The sequence below is a fragment of the Rhincodon typus genome, chromosome 24 (assembly GCF_021869965.1).
Source record: "Rhincodon typus isolate 14 chromosome 24, sRhiTyp1.1, whole genome shotgun sequence".
NCBI classification, from domain to species: domain Eukaryota; kingdom Metazoa; phylum Chordata; class Chondrichthyes; order Orectolobiformes; family Rhincodontidae; genus Rhincodon; species Rhincodon typus.
Genome location: NC_063355.1, coordinates 33,512,895 through 33,531,049, shown reverse-complemented (window position 1 = coordinate 33,531,049; position 18,155 = coordinate 33,512,895). Strand labels below are relative to the sequence as shown.

The window sequence follows — 18,155 nt, the reverse complement described above, 5'->3', positions numbered from 1 at the left end:
AACACCAATCTCAATATCTCGCACTGGAGCAACATCAGAAGAAAGTGAATACCCGTGCAGGAACTCGGAAATGAATACAGCAAGTGCTGGTGAACAATTGGTGAGTGAGTTAACTTTTATAGGGGTTGGAAACAGAGGAAAGACATGAGGACCTTTCATCAGACAAATAGTCGGGAAAATGGAGTGAACGGGCAGGGAAATAAGAAAAGGAAAAAAAGGTGGAAGAGGGGAGCCACCAAGAACCCCAACCACCCTTTCATCTTCCTTTGTGTTGGTTAAGACTCCAACTGCTGGATCTTGCAAGGTACGTGATTTTAAAAAAAAGAGAGAAAAATGCTGGGGTGTAGGGTAATCGTGTTAATAAATAAGATAAAGACTATATAGAGAGAGGATCTTAGCCCAGAAAATTAGGATGTAGAATCAGTAGGGGGCATCTAGGAAGCAATAAAGTGCAAAAAACAAACCCCATTGGTTGCCCCTAACTAACCATTATATAAAATAGATTCTAAATCTGCAAATTAGAAGAGCATATCACAAGGATAATATATTAATCCTGGGGGACTTTAATGCCCAAATAGTCTGGGAAAACCAATTAGGCATTGGCAGAAATAGCTTACAGGATGGAATACATTTCAGATAACTTTCTGGAACAATATGTAGAGGAACTAACTAGACCCACAGGTTATTCTAAATGTGAACGTACACATGAAAATATAAATTAGAAACATGAATTGACCATTTGGCTCTGGAACCTGTACTCATTCAATAAGGTCATGGCTCATTTGTTTGTGTTTTGAATTCCACATTCCCATTTAGTCCTGTTTTCCTTACCTAAGGAAAATCAATCTACCTCCAGCTTAAAGATATTCAATGACCCTACCTCCATTGCCTAATGTGGTAGAGAGTTCCAAAGTTGTACAACACACGGAGAGAAAAAAACTCATCTCTGTCCTGAAAGGGCGATCTCTAAATCTAAAATAGTGCCCCCTAGTTCTGAACTCTCCCACGAAAGGAAACATAATCTCCACATCATCTTGTCAAGACAGTTCAGGATCTTACAAACTTCAATCAAGTCACCACTTACTTTTCTAAACTCCAGGGAAAACAAGTCCAGTCTGTTCAACACTCCCACAATACAACCTGCTCATATCAATCTAGCAAACCTTTGACGAACTGCCTCCAATGCATGTACATCCTAGTATTGTGCAATCAGACAGGATTAATTAATAAACCTATATTACAGTAACCTGTGGGTTTGAATGATGTAAGAATTTCATATTACATTTGTGTATGATGTAGTTAAGTCAGTAACTAGGATCTTAAATTGAAACAAAGCCAGTTATGGAGGTATGAAAGGTGAATTACCTGGTTGACTGGTGACTAGATTGCAGGATATAATGTTTGATAAGCAATGACAAACTTCTAGCAAAATACCTCATTGTTGCCTATGAATTTACATTTCCTTAACTAACGAAAACTCCATTGGAAAGTGGTCCAACTGTGGCTAGCGAGAGTAAAGAAGGATGGTGTGAGATTGAAAGAAGAGACTAACAGTATGGTCAAAAACAAAGCAAGCCTGATAATAGAGTACATTTTAAAAATCAGCAAAGCATTACCAGGAAAGTAATTAAAAGGAGAAATAGAATATGAAAGCAAACTAGCAAGAAATTAAAGAACATATTACATAATATAGGAGATGAAAATGGGACTGGCATTTAAAATCTAAAGTCTAAACTCAATGTTAATGCTGGAAAGCAAATAAATGCCTGGTAGAAAATGGTGTCAACCATTGATGACATATTGTTTTTAATTTTTGTTCCCTCATGAAGATGTTATCTATGTTGGTGAAAGTCTCTTTCTGGTACCTCAGTGGCATTGGCTATTCTATCATAATGTTCATCACAACCCAATCCTATTCTCACCCTTATTTGCAAGGCTGTGCTTGCTGACACTGTTGAGCACCCACATCAGAAACCTTTCTGGAAAGGATTACCAGATATGCAATTAGGATTGGAGTCCTTATCTGATTTCCCAGATGCTGATTTCTCTCTATGCAAAGGGAATTTTGGGTAATCGTAATATAATCTTACAGCATATTGGGAGGCCATTGGGCCCATTGTTCCTGTAGCATCCATATTGCTGCCAGGTTGAGTTTGGTTAATTAAACACATTTACAATGTTTCCTAAATTTGAATAGTGACTATACTTCAAGCTGCCTGTAAAGTATTTTGGGAGAGCCTAAGGTTGTGAAAAGGTGCTATATAAATAGAAGATATTTATTTCCTGCTATTACTTACTGATCTAAATGGGAGTGAAATTGACAGAGGATAATGCATGTCAGTTAGACAAGATAATAATACTTAGCTATTTAAGATTGGAATTAATAAAGGGCATTTCTCATATTAGAACAGTTTTATGTTTCCTTCTAGTGAGCACAAAGGATGAATTGTGTTTGTGACAACAAGGTGCAGGGCTGGATGAAAACAGCAGGCCAAGCAGCATCATAGGAGCAGAAAGGCTGACGTTTCGGGCCTAGACCCTTCATCAGAAAAGTGGGAGGGGAAGGGGGTTCTGAAATAAATAGGGAGAGAGTGGGAGGCAGATAGAAGATGGATAGAGGAGAGGATAGGTGGAGAGGAAACAAACAGGTCGAAGAGGCGGGGATGGAGCCAGTAAAGGTGAGTGTAGGTGGGGAGTTAGGGAGGGGATAGGTCAGTCCAGGGAGGACGGACAGGTCAAGGGGGCGGGATGAGGTTAGTCGGTAGGAGATGGGGGTGCGGCTTGAGGTGGGAGGAGGGGATAGGTGGGAGGAAGAACTGGTTAGGGAGGCAGGGACGAGCTGGTTTTGGGATGTGGTAGAGGGAGGGGAGATTTTGAAGCTTGTGAAATCCACATTGATACCATTGGGCTGCAGGGTTCCCAAACGGAATATGAGTTGCTGTTCCTGCAACCTTCGGGTGGCATTGTTGTGGCACTGCAGGAGGCCCAGGATGGACATGTCGTCTGAGGAATGGGAGGGGGGAGTTGAAATGGTTCGCGACGGGGAGGTGCAGTTGTTTATTGTGAACCGAGCGTAGGTGTTCTGCAAAGCGGTCCCCAAGCCTCCGCTTGGTTTCCCCGATGTAGAGGAAGCCACAGCGGATGCAGTATACCACATTGGCAGATGTGCAGGTGAACATCTGCTTGATGTGGAAAGTCTTCTTGGGGCCTGGGATGGGGGTGAGGGAGGAGGTATGGGGGCAGGTGTAGCACTTCCTGCGGTTGCAGGGAAAAGTGCCAGGTGTGGTGGGGCTGGAGGGGAGTGTGGACCGGACAAGGGAGTCATGGAGAGAGTGGTCCCTCCGGAAAGCAGATAAGGGCGGGGAGGGAAAGATGTCTTTGGTGGTGGGGTCGGATTGCAGATGGCGGAAGTGTCGGAGGATGATGCATTGGATCCGGAGGTGGGTGGGGTGGTACGTGAGGACGAGGGGGATTCTTTTTTGGTTCTTATTGCGTGGACGGGGTGTGAGGGATGAGTTGCGGGAGATGTGGGAGACACGGTTGAGGGTGTTCTCGACCACTGAGGGGGGGAAGTTACGGTCCTTGAAAAATGAGGACAACTGAGATGTATGGGAGTGGAATGCCTCATCCTGGGAGCAGATGCGGCGGAGGCGAAGGAATTGGGAATAGGGGATAGCATTTTTGCAGGAAGGTGGGTGGGAGGAGGAGTAGTTTGTGTTGGGGATTAGAATTTGGTTAACTAAAAGATCATGAAATGTTAGAAATACTCTGGGCAGAGAGAAACAGACCTATTGTTTAATGCATTTTTCTCTCTCTGTAGAGGTTGCCAGACCTGCTGAGTATTTCCCCACTGTCTAATTTTATTTCAAAATTTCCAACACCTGCAGTTTTTCATTTTTGTATCAACCAAAGATCAATTAGTTCCAAGTCAGAATGAGAGAAAAATCTTTAAATCTATTATCAAAGGCATAATAGTGAATGCTTAAAATAATTTAATTTAATTGCTTAGGATCATCAGAGATAAATGGGAAATCGATGACAAAGTAATTTAAAAACTTTAAAATAAAAGCAAAATTGTGAGATTGTGTAAGAGGCATACTTGCATTTCAGCAATGCTCTTGGCACAATGTCCTATAGAGACTAGTTCAGAAATTTATTCAACATGACATCTTGAGATGGGACAAATCATGACATGGTAACAGGTACGAGAATCCACCTGATAATGTAGGAAATGTTCCAGGTATATCCTGCATACAAAAAGCAGAACAAATCCAGCCCAGCCAATGTCTACTAGCCGACTCTTCATCATTAGCAAAGAGACGGAAGGTGTCATCACAAGGAAAGGCGACCGTGGTTGTTGGAGGTCAATCCCCTTAGCCCCAGAATATCACTGCAACAGTTCCTCCTGGTAGTGTCCTAGACCGAATATTTTCAGCTGTTTCATCAATGATGTTCCCTCCATCATAAGTTCAGAAGTGAGGATGTTTGTTGATGATTGCAAAGTTTTCAAAAGCATTTGTGATACCTTTTATGTTCATATGCAGCATGATCTGAACAACAATTCCGACTTGGACCGATAATCGGCAAGTAACGTTCGCGCCACACAATGACCATCTCCAACAAGACAGAATCTAACCTTCACATTTGATGGTATTACTATTGTTGAATGCCCCCACAATCAACATCCTGGGAGTTATCATTGACCAGAAACTGACTAATTAGCCATTTAAATACTGCGGCTACAAGAGCTGATCACAAGCTAGGAATCCTGTAGTAACTAACTCACTTCCTGACTCCCCAGAGCCTGATCACCATCTACAAGGCACAAGTATGACAGTGATGGAATACTCCCCACTTGGTTGGATGGGTGCAGCTCTAACAAGATAAAGTATATCATCCAGGAAAAAGCAGCCTGCTTGATTGGCACCTATCTACCACCTTTAACATTCACTTCCTTCACCACCAATGCATAGTGGTCATAATGTGCACCATATGCAGGATGCACTGCAATAATTTATCAATGCTCTTTAGACAGCACCTTCCAAACCCATAACCTCTACCGCCGAGAAGGACAAGGGACAAATGGAAACACCACCACCTGCAAGTTCCCATCTGATTCACACACCAGACTTAGAAATACATCATCAATCCCTCGCTGCTGCCAGGCAAAAATCCTGGGACTTCCGTCCTGTGGTATCCCTACAGCCCCAGCAGTTCAAGATGGCAGCTTACCACCTCCTTTGCAAGGGCACTAAATCTTGGCCCAGCCAATGATGTTCTCATCCCATTAACAAATAAAAAAGAATCCACATGGATAATAAAATTCTGAATTGTGGGTGAAATGAGGGGATTCTTGCAGGGCTTGGTATTGGGTTCCTTATTCTTGCCAAAATGGCAAGGTTAGTTAATATGGATGATGGGGGGAACAAGCTACAACTCAAACTGTTTGGGAGGAGGGCAGACAATTGACAAATGCAGTTTGAGGTAGACCCTACAAGTGTAAAGACACGGATTCAGGGAAACAGATTACACATAATTATAGGAAAATACTGAAGCAGATGAAATTAGCAAATCGGTTTGGGAGTTGTTGGTAATGTGAATTCCATGTTTACTCTGGTTATAGCTACAAAGGAAGCAATGTTATAGTGATGTCAAATCACATAGAATTGAAGCCTAGGTCTACCAGGCTCTAAGATGCACTCTCTGAACAGCTGCTATATATAGTTATGCACAATGAAGTCTGTTGCTATTCATTTACGAGTGTGATCTCACAATATTACAGGAGTTACTGGAGATGGTTATCTCATGACAATAAGCTGATGCTTGGCTACTATCAAAAATAAGTATGCTAGACTGTGAGTTTTTTTAAAAAAAGGTGTGTGTTAATCAAGGAACTCCCACCCCCCAACTGTAACAAAGATTCATATTTTGAGTGCAGACAAAAGATTCTGTCACTGGAAGTGCAGCACTGGAATATTAGAATGAATGCAAACAAGGAATGGGAATCATTTTATTCTTGAAGGTCTGTGAAGTATTTGCTGTGGTTTGGATCTGATTTCTTTGCCTGACAGTGTGGGTGGAGGCTGATCCCACTGTGAATTTCATAAAAGAGTTGTTTACGCGTCTGAAGAGAGGGGAAAATGCAAGGACTGGGGGATGACTGTTGTGAGACTAGCAGAATTGCAAAGAACCAGCTGGTTCCACAATGTCACGTCTAGAGAGGGAAAGCAGGATCCAGGCAGAGTCACTGTTTTACCATGCACAAAATAATTTGTGCCTACTTGTAACTGGCTCAGAAATAAGTCAGGAACTGGCAGCAGATCTCTTGCCATCTAAAGCAAGAACGTCAGAAAACAGGATACTCAAAGTTGAATTTAATTGAAAACAACAAGTCAAAACACAGAATGGTTCCAGCACAGTAAACACTCAGTTAATTGAATCCATGCAGGCTACCAGGCTCATCCTATCAGTCCCATTTCACCTCCCCAACGTTGCATTTTTGTTTGTTCAAGCACTTTGTGAAACCCGCAATTGAATCTGCCTCTACCTACAGTATCATTGCATTCCAAATCCCACACATGGTGCTTTTAAAATAATTCAAAAACCTTACAATAAAATAATACCCATTCCACACCTGCATTCATCCTAATTATCTATCTGGTGCTGGCTTTCCGGTGACAGAACACGTTGCCTGCACTCGGAAATATTAATCTTTACAACTGGAGGGCTGGAAGTTATTTGCATGAAACTCCCAGCCCTAAAGATCACATGGTGCTGATGTGAGGCACAGTAAACCATGGCAGCAGTGAGCAGCTTCTTCCTGCTCTTTCTCGTCGCGGTATTTCTACATCTTTTTATTCCCACTTGGGCCCTGCACACAGTCGGCTCGCTCCCTCTGGACACGGTTACTTTTTACAAGGTGAGTGCACCCTGAAAATGCGGGGTCATGTTCAATAGTGTTCTTCATTTGATTTACACGCAAGCAAAAGTGAACGTTGTCAGTGCTATATATGAAACAAACTCGACAATATGATAACTCATTTGACATCTTGCAGCTCAGGAAAAAAATGGGGCAACATCGAACAGCAAAAGCATAGTGTGCATGGTTTGGAAATGCCCAGGATGTGAATCCAAGCGAATTTTATCTTATTAAATGACAACGTGTGATATAAATCTAATGAAATTAAACCTGATCAATCCCCTCATTTTTTAAAAAATAGGTTGAAATTTATTAGAGAAATAGACGATGAGTAAATGCAAGAATAGAATGCAGGGGTTTGGTGATCAATCCAGTTTTTAAAAATGACAATGAATCAATTTAAGAAGAAGCATGTAGGAAACGGGCTGTAGTAAGAGTTTACAACATTGCCACTGTTTCAGTGCAGTATATCTATATCAGTACGGGTCCTCGAGGACTGATATGCAGAATGTTCTGGCACCGGATCTCTGCTGTGCACGGGATTTTGCTATCATCCAGTCCGTTAATAAGGTGGTTAATAGAGGCTTCCCTTTTGAATTGCCTGGTGCGCTCCTCCAATAGAAAAATGACAGCGAACAGCAATAACCATCTGCCCACCAATCCTTTGTACACGCGTATGTTTCACTTCGTCCCTCCCGCCCATCTCCCCCTCGTTTTCCGCCGGATTTCCCCCCCCCCCCCCCCCCTTTCAATGCCCCGCTCCTTTTGTTTTCCAGCCCTGTTCCCTTTCTCCCTCCCCATCTCTCCTTCAATCACTAATTAGGCCAGAGCAACAAGAGCTCACAGAATGTACTAGAATGTGCAACTCAAGTCACGTGCAGTCAATGCATCTGGTTGTAAAGGTTACTTATAAGCGGGAATCACCGAAGTTAACATCCTCCTGGGTTGCAGGATTTTCACAAGAAGTCAAACTTAAAAATACGTAACAAATAAGATAAACTCATATTTACGCGATGTTTCATTGCATTGTCAAATTTATCCCAAAATGCCACACACAATGAATCATGTTAGAAACAAAGACTGGCAAGGAAATTCTATGCCCAAAACCGCTGTCCGAGCATGGGCGGGTGGTAGGGAAAATATTGCACTATTTGTTTTTGAACAGGAACTAGATTCGTTCATTAGAACTTTTATTTTCATTACAAAAACGATAAGATACAGGAAATCTTGTAAGAAATGAAGACAAAGTATTGGAAATACTCAGCAGGCCTGAGAGCAGCTGTGAAGAGTTAACACATCAGGTCTCTAACCTCCCTCGTGGTTGTCCACTGATTTAGACAGTGAGCAGATTGATTTGTGGGTAAAGGGAGCCTTGGGTCAGTTGTATTTGATGAAATGCAGTTCCAGATGATGAGGATTGTGCAAACCTAATGTATGCATCAACATCTAAGGTCTCAGTATTTCCTACAGGTTATTCCCAAACAGAAGTATGTCCTGGTAAAGATTGACACACAGTATCCATACGGAGAGAAACAGGATGAGTTTAAGAAATTAGCAGAAAACTCTGCTTCCAGCAAGGAACTCATGGTGGCTGAGGTGGGAATATCAGGTAGGAAACGAGTTACTTGTTCAAGTTGAAATGAAGAATGAAACGAAGTGGTCAGAAATCTCCTCTATTAAACCTCATTGTGTCTCATTCTGGTTAGTTGCACAATTCCAATCATAGCTGAAACCATATTTATAGTCAATGTCAACAACGAAAACAAAGTTGCTGGAAAAGCCCAGTAGGTCTGGCAGCATCTGTGAAGGAAAAAACAGAGTTAACATTTTGGGTCTGGTGACCCTTCCTCAGAAGGGTCTGACGAACGGTCACCGGACCCAAAACGTTAACTCTGTTTTTCCCTTTGCAGATGCTGCCAGACCAGCTGGTCTTTTCCAGCAACTTTGTTTTTGTTCCTTATTTACAGCATCTGCAGTTCTTTCTGTTTTTATTTATAGTCAATGTGTTGTGTTTGTAAATAAATAAGTACTTAAGTAGGGAACAGGGAGGCTAGGGGCCTCAGCTAGGATAGTAGGTCTTATGCTGAGAAAAAGATTCTTACAGAATAACTATGAGTGGCTATTTCCAACACTTTGTGCTGGAAGGAGACCATGAGAAATGAAGGAGAGTGCATAGAATAGGGAGATGTACAGCATGAAAATAGACCCTTTGGTCCAACTTGTCCATAGGGAAATGACTTGTTTTGATATAAACACTTTTCATACACTGAGGACATCCCATAGCACTCACAGCCGGTAAATATTCTTAGTGTTTTAGGAAATTGTACGGGAAGAGTTAGTCAGAAGCTTTTGCGCCAAGCTATGGATTCTATGGGAATTGGGAGTATTGAGAGGATTGGGGGGGGGGGGGGGGGGGGGGGGGTGAAGAGAGAGAAGTTGATAGAAAAGAGGAAAAAAGTGATGTTGTAAAACATATAGTCAAATTTAACTTTAGATTTTTTAAATTCATAAACAGATTATGGTGAAAAGGAAAATTCAGAACTTGGCATGAAATACAAAGTGGAAAAGGATGACTATCCAGTCTATTTGCTTTTTACGAATGGGGATTTGGAGAATCCAGTCCGGTACACTGGTGAGATTAAACAGGATGCCATTCAGCAGTGGTTGAAGAGTAAAGGGGTGTGGATCGGAATGCTTGGTTGTCTGGAGGAGTATGACTCACTGGCTACAGAATTCAGCAGCACAAGTGCCCAGGAAGAGCGCCAAAAGATCATGGAGAAAGTGAAAGCCATGATACAGGAGATGCCAGACTCTGAGCAGAAATCAGCAGAACAGTACCACAAAATTATGAGCAAGGTTCTGGCACAAGGCAATTCGTTTGTCCATTCCGAGATTGCACGGATTGGCAAACTGCTGGGAGAGAGCAAGATGAGTTCGGCTAAAAAGATGGAGTTTCAGAAACGGCAGAACATCCTGAGCTCATTTCAAGTACCCAGTGTAGCAAAAGAAGATTTGTAAGATTTAACAAGGATATGTCGAAGTCCTGAAGTTTTTTTTTTAAAAAAGCATTCTACTGTAAGCCATGTCACTACTGAAATTGCTAAGGAGGATCTGGTTATCCAGAGTTCACTACCTCCTGCTTGCTCCTCTCAGCTGAAAGTTCTGACTGTTGTGGTATCTTAATTAAGCCGGATCCTGTTCTCAAATGCCACTTGGCATGAGCCACTGGATATATTACTTGTTTGTCACACCCTCCTTCATGCCAAAGCACCAAACCCAATTGTGGCATCTTGCCACTCACGTGTCGACTCAACCCTGGGATCCTCAGTTTGTCTGGCTCATAACCATACCCTTTCAAAGGTCTCAGGGTCTTCCAGTGGAAGGGAATTTTCACCATTGTTGTGGCACTAATGTGGATGTTGAAACTGCAGGAATATGTGCTAAAGATGGTTTGTAGGTCAAAGTCCAACATGCTTTATGGCTCAAGAGTTGGTAGTTTCAGCTGTGCTACCCTGAAGGAGCTGCTGAACATAAGCTGTCACGCTGCATTCCCCCATCTTCATTTCAGACCAGTAGAAGCCTGGGAGCACCAGGCCACTCGTTCATAGCCAGGAAGTAGTGAATGGCACAGATAGACCAGCTTAGAAGGGGAAATACTATTAAAGAATGAGAGTTATACCATTGCAGACTGATTTAAAAATGACTTCAAGCAGACATTAAATAATATATTTCAAAGTACAAGGTTGATAGAAATTATGAAGCTCTTCAGCAGTGACATGGACAAAAGTCTTTGTTTACAAACCTCCTAATTTTTAAAACTTTTGCAAAACAACTTTTTCACTAACCTTTTGTTGAGGGTTATTCCCAGTATTATTTCAATAGGTGGCAATCTGAAGCAGCACAGGTCTGTCCTATTAATTCCCACGTGGTGAGCCCCTGATGTTAAAAATGCCACAATGGCTGTAACCAAACAGAGGTCCGGAAGTCAATGCAAATAAATTCTATAGAAGATTAAAACTCTACATACTGTAGTAATGAGGCCTTTTTCACCCTCTCTGGGCTGTCATACTTCTGAAGTGTTCTCTAATACTCTGTCACTGGCAAGCAAGAGGAGAGGGAACATTCAAACTAAGATCAAATCTTGTAGGTGGACAAATGTATTTGAGTCTCCAATTCGACCTGTGTGGCATGAGCGAAGGGGATGCAAGTATGAGAAAAGCACCCCTTTTCAAGTAAAAAGAAACCTGTACTGTAATAAAGGAAGAGTATTCTCCAATTTTGTTGACACCTATTCATTTCATGATCACCCATACTTCAATTTCTCCCAACAGTTGATCTGTCCAAAGATCACCCTGGTGTGCAAATGACCACTTGTGTTCTATTGTGAATTATTTTTAAAATCTTATTAAAAATCATAATTTACAATTAATCTTGCATGTAGCGTGTCATGTTTCAACTATGGTTCAATTTTAATCAGGTTGAAGTCATTTTACATTGTGGAATTCAAAACAAGTTGCTTTCCCTTCTTACTATTCTTACAGTATCAGCTTGGGTCAATGTGGGAACTTGTGCATGAGTCACATGGGTGAGTGTTTAAATCCCACATCAGGACTTGTACATAATCAATGCTGATATTTCTGTATGTCATTGAGGGAGTACTGCAACATCTTTGATGTTAGACAACAGGCCTGTACTGGTAACAGTACAGCTGAATGTAAAACATATCCTATTCCAAGAGAATTTTGGTGTCTTAGCCAACATTTATCCCTCAATCAGTAATACCAAGGCTGGTTATTTTATCATTCTATGCTTTCAAAATAACAGCAACGACACTTCAGTAATTCATTGAATGTGGTGCACTTTAGGACATTGAGAGGTCATGAAAAATATTGAAAAGATGCAAAATCTTTGACTGTCCTAAAGGTGCTACTTCAGAGTTATGAATGTTGGGGCCACTTGCCCTTCACATTCTCAACTATCTTATTACTACAGTCTTTAGGGCTTTTGACATTGAGTATGTCTGCCCCTCATTTGAAACTCATCACTTTTCAGAAGGAAGTGGCTTAGGGATCAGACCGAATGCTGGCGGCAGTTTATTCTAACTTGCAGTAATAAGGCAATTTGCAGCACTCAATGACAGCAAAGTTGACTGGTCAGTCTGGCTCTGCAACATGCCTGAAACTTGCAGTAGCATCAAGCAAAATTACGTATTTTGTGCAAAACTGAAGTCCATAAGATTAAAGAGCTGTTGCCAGTATTGGCTAAGAGAATAGCTAAGGGTAAGAAAGTAGAAGAGAGTTCAGACTTTTGGGGGAAGTGTGCAGTGATGTTTCCCAGGGATTAGTGTTGGCAACTGTGCTAATTGATACATAGGAATGACCTAGACTTTGGTATATAGGGCATAATTTCAAACTATATAGGTGACACAAAATTCAAATGTATCTTTAAAAAAGGTAGTAACTGACTTCAGGAAGACAAAACTGTTTAAAATGCACTGAAACATGAGATGAACTCCTCTGCAGCAAATTGTGGATGTGGCTCTTGGTAAGAACAATATTTAAAATTCAAGCATTTAAATAGGATTCAATAATGGAATCTCAGGATGCATATAGACAAGTGGTTGGGGGGTGGCAGGACAAGTTAAAGGTTGTTTAAAATTTGTCCAGTCGAGCATCACAATTCCATTAGGATGTCAAGGCCTTAAAGAGGAGGCAGTGGAGACTTAAAAGAATACTACAAGGGCTAAAAGTTCAATTGTTGCAACAACTAGAGGAAGGATAGATTTGATACAGATATTTTAAAGTTGTGATTGGAGTAAATTAGGAGAAATGGACAGCATTTAATTTGCAAAAGAACTTGATTTGACATGGATTAATGAGAAATTTTGCACTGAATTCTTAGGATTCAAAATGTGCTACCTGAAGGGATGGTGGGAATAATGCATTGGTGACTTGCTGGAAGATTTATACTTGAAATCAAACTAAGTCATAAACAGCCAACACAAGTCTGATGGGCTGAATGGCTTCCTTCTGAAATTACAAGATTCTAATTTTAATCAAACAAGAGTCACGAAAACAGGTGTCATCATTGAGGTGACGCCATGTGATGTAATTAGTTCAAATTTTCCCTTGAGTCTGAAAGTCCTGTTTCTTTAGCCATACCAGACCTTAGTCAATACTTGCATGTGATGCTAGGCTTAGATACCTGTTAATTGACCTTTATAATATAAATACATTTTAAAAATCTGGAACAAATAATTCCTACAAGCATCTCTAATCTGGAAGTAAACGGTAGCTTTAAATGTATCGGATTCAAAATGCAGCTGCCACAACTATCCCCCCCACCTTTCCATTACCCCACTGCCAAAAATCCACAGGCATACTCTTCTTCCATGGGATTGATTGTGGTTTGATCTCGAAGCTGTCTGTCTGTGCTGAGACCTTCTCTTCATGTATCCCTCACACCTCTGATCAGGATTTGTGTTCCACAGTACTCCCAATAATAGTTCATTATTGACTTGCTGTGCAACGCTAATCTAGAGGAAATTTTCACATCAGACACAGTATACACCACTAAAATACACAGATAAGACCATAACACTGACCTCGGCAGGACACCACTCATCACTGGCTACCATCCTAAGAAGGATTTTATATCCCCACTGCTTTCTGCCAGGCAGCCAAATCTTCTATCCATGCTAGTACCTTGTCTCTAACACCATGGGCTCTTATCTTACTCAGCAGCCTCCCATGCGGTTCCTTGTCAAAGGCCTTCTGGAAGTTCAAGTAGATAACATCCATTCACTCTTGTCTATTCTGCTCGTTACCTCCTCAAAGAATTTAACAGGTTTGTCAGGCATGACCTCTCCTTGACGAAACCATGCTGACTTTGCCCTATCGAAGTATTCAGAAATCTCATCTTTCACAATGGACTCAAATCTTACCAATGACTCAGGCAGCCTGTAATTTCCTGTCTTTTGCCTTATTCCATCCTTAAATGGGGGGGGGAGATGTGTTACATATAGTGATTTTCCAGTCCTCTGGGACTCTCCCTGACTCCAGTAATTCCTCAACGATTATCATTAAGGACAGTAAAACCTTTAATGAAGTACAAGAGTTACATGTTGAAAAATTACTTCTGTTCATCTGAAATGCCATGGGAAATTGTGTTGCACAATAAAATTATTGGGTATACCCCAGCTGATTTCTGGGTTTAATACATGTAACTATATTCATAGATGTGGCACATCATGTATAATAAATCACGAGAATGTTCTTGTAATTCTTCATGAATAATGCTGTGGAAGAGTTGCTGTTATAAAAATAAGCAAGGATCACAAGATCACCAGGATACAATGCTCAATTTTTTCCTAGAAAGCTTTCATTTCTATTTACTTTCTTTCATGAACTATTGACCATGCTTTACCACCTATTCCATGTCTCCTTACATTAACCATGAATCACTAATGTGGAAAAAGTTTCAGTAAATTCAAAATGGTCACACAAATTGCATGTCCTTCATTTACAATACCTGTGAAAAACACCAGATTAAACAATCTCCAATTTCTGAGCTGGATTGTTGCAAACAAATTATACTTTAAGTGAGTAATCTCAGAATCATTTCAACTAATGTCCCTTCCTGTGACTCAAGTTTACTTCTTTAGTTACAAGATTTTTTTAAATAATGAAATTGTTAGTTCTTTCTAATCCTGAAGAATCTCTCTCAAATGTAGTACAAGAAATATCAGCTAAAGCTTCACAAATAGTTTTTTTAAGATTTATGCATGCAGTGTGCCTGCCCTGAGTGCTTTGGTGGTGTTAATCCTTTTATAATCACTTCTGTTGTTTGCATTATGTAGCCCCTTCAGAATCAAAATCACTAGTTGGAGCACTCAGATGACAGTCCAATGTGAAGTATGACTACAAATTTATATGCACTATATTAGACAGGATATCTACTGTGAATTTGTGTTAGGCAAAGTTCTATTGTAAATGCTAGTGATACAAAAATACAGGCAGAATGGGTTGAAGAGAATTCTGCACAGATAACGGTTTAATAAGCAGAATTTTATTGCTTTATTAACCTTTAAATATGCAGCCCTGCTTATTCACAGGTGTCAATTCTGCTGTTCCACATACGACAGAATTTTCAAGGACACTTCATTGCCTTAAATATCAGTTTGAAAAGTCTGGAGTTATTAAATATGGGGCTGCTTATAGAGTGAACTTAATTCACAAATATATGTCAGACAAAACAATAGAATGTGTATCCAAGAAAAAGGTAAGAAGTTGCAATGAGTGTAAAACAATTCTGCAGTACCTCTGAAATTATTGTAGAATCAAAAAGTTGAGATTCCCCTTGTTGCATTACATTTTCTATTGGATATGTCAGTGTTCTGCTCTTGAAGTGAGATAGACAATGAAAATAATACGCAATGGACCTAACTCCACTTAAGAATATTTGATGGCTTATTTCAATTGAAATTTACTGAATTTTACATGAAGCTGTGATAACTATTACTTTTGATAGTCATAATCTGGGGTGGAGATGAATGAGAAAATATTATTTTCTAGTTTTGAATGTTAAACATTCAAGCAAGAAAAAATCCCCTCCAATCTGTAATTACACTATCAATTCAATCAACAGGCTGACACTGACAACATGAGTCTTGTACCATTCTAGTCACCAGAATATCAGTATGGCTATTCCCTTGTTTTTTGACATTCAGTTTTGGTCTCTTCAAAAGGACTGGATAATTTTTACTTTACTATTTATTGTGCCTTGCTAATGAATTAATTTCTGATCCATTCTGATGGAATGAGGTGTCATGTTAGAATTTTTTTAAGTTAGGATCTCAAATTTATTTTTCATGAGGTGTGGATGACTTATTTGTGGATGCATTTACAAATGATAAATGACAATTTCTGGCTAAATTCCAGGTGTCTGCTGCATTAGTTGGTCTATATTGATGTTGGGGTTCTGCAATTGAACTTTGCCAAGAAGAATTTATTATCATGATTTAGCCATTCCTAATGTAAAGTGAATATATAAATAGGAGGCTTCTATTGACTTTCGAAAGTTTTTACATGTTTTTCAATAAAATGTCATGTTGTCAAGTCTTTCCATCCATCTGGAGCAAAACTTTCTCTTAAATCCCAGTAACTACAGGAGCAGCCAGAAATATTAAATATAACACATGTCTAGGGGAACCCAATGCTGAAAGTGCTCCCATGTGATCCCCAGACTTGCACTTTCATTTCCAACCTCAGACATGGTTAGCTGGGTACCAAACAGGCATTTTTCCATTGGAATCCCTGGATAGAGAACATGGTAACGACCTGAAAAAAAGTAGTGCAGGGAAGAAATACAAAACTTCTCTCAGAAAAAAGGAAAAATACAACATAAGCAAGAATAAATGAAGTCCATGGGACTGAATTTTAAGAGAACTATTAAGCTCTGATCTATTAGTTAATGTGCTGCAAAGTCAATGGTAGTAGTGTGAATACAACAATAAACCAAATGTCTTTTATTGATGAATTGCAAGTAATGTTGGATCTTGTTGTCAATTGTTAACTCAATTAAACATGTTTGTGCTCAGCTCCCAGATTTTAGTAAATGCAACAACTGGACCTCAATATCCTTGGGTTAAAGGGACACAGAAAAACATTCATTTAAAACACAGACTGATATCACATAAAAAGATCACTCACCCTATCATGCCTAGACAAGTTCTTTGAAAGAACCATTCAATAGTGTATCGATTCCTGCTGGAAAGCGCATATACGGATATCAGATGAACACAATCAATTGTGGCTGTGAAAGTGAAAATAGTTGCTGATATACTCATGTAAAATGACGCACTGGAAGGCAAAAGGCTGCACTTGATACTCAAGTACAGAATGTTTGTAGTGTGGAACAGCTGAATAAGGTGAAAATGCAAGGAAAAAAATGAGTTTCTTTCCCCCTTGCAATGAAAACAGAAATCAGTGCAAATGCATTTACCTGTACTAACATCTTAAACAGAAATACTGGTTCACCTTTCAAGTGTTTTTCCCCTCCCTGGGGGAAAACAAAATTAAAAATTGACATTTCAAGGTCAGAATAAATACCTGTCTTGTGACTGTACTGGATGTTAAAGAATTGAGATAGGGATTGTGACTATACTGGATGTTAAAGAATTGAGATAGGGATTGTGAGAATGTTTTAAGTTATTTATCAAACTGCCTTGGGCACTGTGGTGGAAGTTGAATTTTCTGTAATAATTCAAGATTATAAAAGATGAACACAAGACTAGAACTTTTGATGTTAACTGGTTACTCATATGCCCTGTTAAATTTAAAAATTATAGAAATGTAACAAATTCTACCAAAGATTGGCCAAGGTACTGTGAAGCAGTTAAAAAACTAAGGTATTTAGACATAGGGAATACTATTTTGCCTTCCTTCCAGAAATAAATATATAATATATAACAAAGTTTAACTCGTCAAATCTAGAATACGCTGCAATGAACTATAAAATTCAGCTAGTTAAAATACTAATTGAAAACAAGTCCACATTTCTACATATTCCCTCACTTCACTAACATTTGAGCTTATTTCTGTGTATGTCGTAAACAAAGGTCAGAGATATAGCTTTTTATATGTCTCAAAAAGCTTTTCTCAACTGTAAAGTCAAGTTGGAAATAGCTTTGAATGGAATAATGCTGTTCAAATTGAAGAAAGGTAAATTAAACTTTTTTTGTTCACTGACAGCAAGTGAGCATCTCTGGTGATGCCAGCATTTATTGCCCATCCCTAATTGCCCAGAGGGTGATTCAGAGTCAACCACACTGCTGTGGGTCTAGAGTTACTCGTCGGCCTGACCAGGTAAGATGGCAAATTTCCTTCCCTAAAGGACATTGGTGAACCAGTTCAGTTTTTCCAACAATCAACAATGGCTTTGTGGTTATAATTAGACTCCAGATACTTTACTGAATTCAAATTTATCATCTGCAAGGCAGGATTTGAACTGGGATCCGCAGATCATTTCTGAATTAATAAGTCTAACGATAATACTGTTTCAGAGATAGTAGGAACTGCAGATGCTGGAGAATCTGAGATAACAAGGTGTAGAGCTGGATGAACACAGCAGGCTAAGCAGCATCAGAGGAGCAGGCAGGCTGACGTTTCGGGCCGCGACACTTCTTCAGAAGTAATGAGGCTCTGAAGAAGGGTCTAGGCCCAAAACTTCAGCCTTC

General features: G+C 39.9%; 1 protein-coding gene across 1 annotated transcript; it reads left to right on the top strand.

Annotated features, from left to right (window-relative positions):
* The first annotated feature begins 6,744 nt into the window (after positions 1–6,744).
* LOC109930598 (endoplasmic reticulum resident protein 29) lies at positions 6,745–11,348 on the top strand. The gene is made up of 3 exons (XM_020530072.2): positions 6,745–6,919; positions 8,390–8,528; positions 9,435–11,348. Exons 1-3 carry the CDS (start codon positions 6,797–6,799, stop codon positions 9,935–9,937), a joined length of 765 nt encoding a protein of 254 aa, XP_020385661.1. The 5' UTR covers positions 6,745–6,796; the 3' UTR covers positions 9,938–11,348.
* Positions 11,349–18,155: the final 6,807 nt, after the last annotated feature.